The sequence below is a fragment of the Miscanthus floridulus genome, chromosome 2 (assembly GCF_019320115.1).
Source record: "Miscanthus floridulus cultivar M001 chromosome 2, ASM1932011v1, whole genome shotgun sequence".
Classification (NCBI taxonomy): Eukaryota; Viridiplantae; Streptophyta; class Magnoliopsida; order Poales; family Poaceae; genus Miscanthus; species Miscanthus floridulus.
Window position 1 is genome coordinate 176,421,529 of NC_089581.1, and position 6,096 is coordinate 176,427,624.

At 45.2% G+C, this 6,096-nt stretch overlaps 1 protein-coding gene across 1 annotated transcript; it reads left to right on the forward strand.

Moving 5' to 3' along the window:
• Nucleotides 1-1,166: 1,166 nt before the first annotated feature.
• Nucleotides 1,167-4,984, forward strand: LOC136540803 (uncharacterized). The gene is made up of 7 exons (XM_066532823.1): nucleotides 1,167-2,122; nucleotides 2,762-2,880; nucleotides 3,118-3,723; nucleotides 3,799-4,108; nucleotides 4,229-4,394; nucleotides 4,486-4,582; nucleotides 4,680-4,984. Exons 1-4 carry the CDS (start codon nucleotides 1,547-1,549, stop codon nucleotides 3,848-3,850), a joined length of 1,353 nt encoding a protein of 450 aa, XP_066388920.1. The 5' UTR covers nucleotides 1,167-1,546; the 3' UTR covers nucleotides 3,851-4,108; nucleotides 4,229-4,394; nucleotides 4,486-4,582; nucleotides 4,680-4,984.
• The last annotated feature ends 1,112 nt before the right edge of the window (nucleotides 4,985-6,096 follow it).

Below are 6,096 nucleotides of genomic sequence, written 5' to 3' on the forward strand. Positions count from 1 at the left end.
ATGTAAGGTGGGCGGGGGGTCGGGTCATACGTACGCTCCTTTCCTTCGTCCATTCCATCCCATCGATGTGAATGCAGTGCAGACACCCAAAACAAAACAATATACACCACCGTACCCAGTGTTTCCTCCTGCTGGTCTGCTCTCAACTGGCCGGCACTAGTACGTGTTCATGCTCATGCCGCGGCGATCACAAATATGATAGCATAGGATACCAAACAGTAATGGCGCAGTTGGTACGCAGAGAAACAACAATCACAAAAGGACAGAAGCTGGAGAAACTGCCAAGGGAGATAGATCATACGATGATCGATCATGGCGCATACCCAGAGCGTGAAGATAGTGCAAGTTTCATGCTTCCTGATAGTGATATATAGCAATGCAACAACGCACTTCATATATACAGAATAGTAGTGTTATATTATATATACTAGTAGTATTTCTGACCGACGTGTTACATAAATACACATATATAGGACAATATAGAAATCTGAACCAGCTAATTAAGCACGGTTGAACAGAAATAATACAGGACAAGATAGAAAAATATATATATATATATATATATATATATATATATATATATATATATATATATATATATATATATATATATATATATATATATATATATATATATATATATATATATACAAAAATAACTTATTCTGTAGCCACTTTGAGTTACGATAATTACTATGTTAATTTACGAGATTATAGTAACTTCTTATTAAGTGGTTTACTATAACGTTATGGTAAATATCCCCATGTGTTATAGTAACTATCGTAAATATATATTGACATTATCGTAAATTAGTATATAAAATTATTGTAAATGAAGGTGGTTACAGAATAACTTATTTTTGTAGCTGGCTACCGAATAACTTAGTTAGAGGACAGAAGAGCTAAAAAAAATGCATGCAAGGATCAGAATGCAGTATGACAGTGGTGCCTGATCGAGCCTTTTTTCTTATAATATTAAAAAAAACAGTCAAGCAGAGGTGACGCATCATACCAATTGTATTGGATTGGAGGAGGATCGGATCAATCAGTGATCAAGAGAGATCAGCATGCATGCATGGCCCATCTGCTAGGTGTTGCTCCCTAGGGATCCAGCCATTGGAGGTAGGCAACAAGCAGGCGGTGGCTCTCGAGATCACTCGCGGTTTTGGCGCCTTCTCTACGGCGCGGAAGAGGAAGAAATCTAGCGAGCTGAGAGCTTAAGAGGCTGAGACTGCGAGCAATAGCATGCATGCACACCGCCGACCGCTAGACAGTGCGTGCGTCTCGTCGCTCCACCACCTCGGGATTTACTCCGTCTCCTCTTCTCTTCTCTTCTCCCCTAAAGCGCACTCGCTCCCAAGCACCGTCTCCTCCTCCTCTACTCTCCCGCCACCGCCAGCGAGGAATGCTTGCTATCCCCACCCACCCACTCTCTTCCTCCTCCGCCTGCGCCTCTACTTATACTCTTCCCTCTCCTCTCTACCGCCCTGACAGCGACACTGCCTGACCGCGCTGATCGAGCACCTTCCCGGCTTCCTGCCACACCATGGACGACAATGTCCGCGCCAAGACCCGATCTTGTGCCGGTGGCGAGACCTCATCGGCCGCTGCGGCGTCCACGATCATCGCGCAGCAGTGGTCCGCGCGGCACCGCCAGGCGTGCGAGCAGATGGTGCTCACCACGCTGGACCTCGACCGCCGGGACCGCGAGTCCGAGCTCCTCGCGCTCGCGCGCCTCCACGCCGTCTCCATGCTCGACGCCTCCTTCCTCCGAGGCGGGGACGGCGGTGGCAGGCGGCGTGCGCGGTCTCCCGAGCGCGCGCTCGTCAGGCGGATCTCCAGGGAGTGGGCGGCGTCGGCGTCCACGTCGCCGCGCGAGGGCGCGGCGCGGGGACGGGCCCCCGGTGCCGAGGAGTGCCTGGGCGAGAGCGAGCGCGAGCGCGTCCGCATGGCCTGCCAGGGCTACCACGGGGAGGAGGAGGCGCCCAGCAGGCTGCGCGGCCGGCCGCAAGCGCGCGCCGACGTCGTCGTCACGCGCATAGCCGTGGAACGCCAGCGAGAGCTGCAGGGCCTCTCCGAGCACCGCGCCGTCTCCGCCTTCGCTCACAGCCGCGGCATTCAGGTCAAAGCCAAAACTAATCCCCCCCCTCAAGCTCAAACCTTTCACTTGGCCGATCGCTTTCATTTGCTTCTCCGTCCATCTCCGAAACCAAACATTTTTGTTCTTGCTTCTAACAAGATTGGTCGATCCAATTGGCAAATCCAGGGGGTTGCTTTTTGGAGAAGCATAAGCATGATCATGGTCCATGTCCATGTACGTTCGTTTGTCGGGTGGAGGAAATCAATGACATGTGCACAGCTACTTCATTCTCACCTACACCTGCTAATCCTAATTACAGTAGTTACCACTTAAAATAAACCAGAGATAGTTTTTTTTTTCTTTTCTTTGAAGGGTTAGCTGGCTAGTTGCTGTGCTGCAAATAGTATGGTGACACAGTACCTTGTGCGGCTGTGCTCTGTCCCTGTGATATGATAGTCGGCAGAGGGTATGCAGCAGCAGTGTGTAGCATGTCCTCTGTTTGTGTTGCATGATGTGCACCCAAGTATCGTGTGTCAAGAAAAGTACTGCATTATTGTAGAGAGAAACTTGTTACGCACCTAAAGTAGAAAAGCATTGTTTTAGTGTACTTCAATGAAATAGTCATGTCTGAGATATTGTCCTCTGGAGCATTTCATTGAATTGATCGTTATTATTTTCCAGTCTTTTCTCCGAGGTAGATTCTTTTGTAGCGGAAGGCCCACGAATGCTGAGAGGTCGATTTCTATGACAACTAGAGAATTAGGACATGCTAGACAGAGTCATCCTGACTCTAGACTGAGGTATGGCTTTCTTTGCCTAGTAATAGTATCTCCTCTACTGTTGCTGATCTTGGATTTTGCATGTTGGATCTTGCTTCACCCAATAGAAAATTAGGGGGAAAAGATATCTTGATCAAGCTGCAAAAGGAGCACAACTTTTGCTGTCGTGTCAATGTATCATTTTTCATTTTTGGTATAGTTGACAAGAATTGGATATTATTGACATTTGATTCCTGACAATATATTGTTCTTGCCTAGGGAAGAAGTTCGCTCTGGAACAGAAAGCATCACCAACGATCAATCAACTTTGGTGGCACTGTCTACTCAAACAAATTCTACCGATAATGATTATGACAGTGTAACACCTCAGGTTGTAAGTGATGATAACAATCATATAGAGAATGCAACTCGTGGCTATGAAATCCTAACACAACAATCAGTGCAAAATGAAGATTCACATATTGAAAACTATGTAGCTAATAGTAATGATGCTCATCAAACCGACTTTGCTCAAGAACAAATAGATCGATATGAAGATTATTCAGACTCAGGGTCCTCGGAACAGGACAATGATCATTCTAGTTATGCCTTTCCTGCTCCATCTAACAATGGCGTGCAACGGGAAGCTGAAACTTATGGAGGACAACAAAGTGATTCGCCATGGTCAAGGGATATATCTGGCACCGAGGATGGACATGGCAACACCTTTGTACGTAGAGATGAAGAATGGCTCATTATTGATTCTCAAGAACCTAGACCAAACTGGCAGTTAGGACGAAGTTTCCCTTCAAGTAGAAACGTTAATAGGCTTCGTCCATCGGATGATGATGTTTACGGAATTGAACTCAGAGAGCTCTTAAGCAGGTAAACTTGCAAAGGTCCATGGAAGGTAAATGTTGTCCTTATGCCAAATGCTCATATAGATCCTTTATTTTGCAGGCGAAGCGTGTCTAATCTTCTTAGCAGTGGCTTTCAAGAAAGTCTGGACTAGCTCATTCGGTCTTATGTCCAAAGGCAAGAACATGATCCTCATGATTGGAATTTCGAGGAGCAGAGACCAACAACTGGTTTACTCAACGAAGATCCTATCGAAATCAGGATAGATGAACAGAATCGAGCCGAGAGAGACACTGCACCTCAGTCATCAACTATATTGCCAGATCAAACACTTTTCCCACAGCAACGCCAGTGGCATATTGAATTGCCACATCATAATTGGAGTCAACAAAGCATGCATCATTCTGAATTTGTGAGTGGTCTCTCCCACCAACTGGAAAGAAAAAAGTTTGTTCATTAGAGGTCACTAGAGTCCTTCAGTGCACATAATTTTGAATATCCAAGCATTTATCTTGTTAAAAATGCTTTGCAGGACTGGGACACTATCCATATTTTGCGAGATGAGTTGACTGGAGTGCAGAGAGGAATGACCAGCATGCAACAAATGTTAGAAGTATGCATGGAGATGCAGATAGAGCTACAACGCTCCATCAAGCAAGAAGTGTCTGCTGCTCTTAACCGATCTCTAACCATGCAAGGTGCACTACTCTTTTCTCTCATTCCAGTGTCATGGCATGGTACATGATTAATTCACTGTGTTTGAAGAATGATTTCTAGAACTTGAAGCAGATGAAGAAACGTTAGAGGATGGATCACAATGGAAGCTAGCAAGGAAAGAAACGTGTTGCATCTGTTGTGACAACCAGATTGACTCCCTTCTTTATAGGTTAATCAGCTATTTCTCACACATTTTTAGTTGTACTATTTATTTCAAAAATATTGTCTGAACAATAACCTCTACATTATCTGCTACTTACCCTTAGATGTGGACATATGTGCACCTGCTCAAAATGTGCAAGCGAATTGCTACATGGGGTTGGAAAATGCCCGCTTTGTCATGCACCTATAATCGAGGTGATCCGGGCATACTGCATAATGTGACAGGAGGAGCCTAGATAGAAATGTAGAGGAGGATGAGGGCGGGGGGTTAATTTGACTGAATGAAGAGGTTGTCTCATGAGTTCTGAGTTTGATTGCAGCAGCAATAGTTGTATCTTAGGGAACATCCGGACATGTATTATGTTCATGTATCCGTTCTCCATGCTAATGCATTTGTAGAGACTTTTAATATAGTAACCATGTAATGAAATAAGTGATCCATATGATCATTGAAAGGTCATTGTTTGGTTTTGATAATTGAGTGACAACCTAGGTGGACTAATATGTGTTTAAGTGAAATACACAGGTGATTAGTCCACAGGTACATGTGTGTGAGCAATACATGCCATGGAGGTGAAATGGCTTGGGTTTGTTGCAAGGCTCACACATGTGATGAAGGAGCTCATTGCATATGATACATGACATGGAGTCATGTGACTAAGGTGGAAAAAATCTAGACAAGACTTGGCCTGATGGACCGGTTGCAAGCATGAAGGGCAAGTTGGAGGCTTTGGAGTGATGGACCACGTGGCGGTGAAGCTTGAGCAAGACTTGACGCCGATGGACGAAGGCAACGGTGAAAAGCAAGTGAGGTCAAGATCGATGAACCAATATAGTCATGTGATGATATGGAGTGGATCATATCATTTGTGATCATGATGGTGCATGTGTTGCATCGATATTGGAGGAGATGGATTGGAATGCACAAGGCAAAGGTATAAACCTATAGGATATTTCATTTCACCGGTCATAGGTGTGTAGAGAAGTTTATGACCGGGTTTAGGATAGATGGCCGTACTATCAAGAGGGGTAAACTTATTTGCATATCGGTCATCTAGTGCCACTCGAGTGATCTAACTTTGCATCATTGCTAGGATCGAGTGGCATGGTGAATTAAGTGACTAATCCTTTGGAAAACATTTATGAAAAGCTAACACATATGCACAAGATGGTGATCACTTGGTGGTGTTGGCGTATATGCAAAGGAGAAGTTGTTGGTGTTGAAACGGATCAAGTTGGAGAGGAAAAAGAGAAGAAAAGAGCTAGTTATGGTTGTCCGAGGGTCGGAAGTTGCAACCTAATTCGTAGCCAAATCGCAGCCATTATAGAGGGTGGCACCGCCTTTCCGGTGGCCAAAAAGTGGGCACCGCCACCCCTAGGGTGGTGCACCGCCATCCTAGGGCGGTGCCAGGGGCGGTGCCCAAAAACAGCAGCAACACTCTTTCGTATTTCGGGCATAATTCCTAGCTCCAAACTCTGATTTCGATGATCTAGGAACTTTTCATAAAGCTAACAAATAGC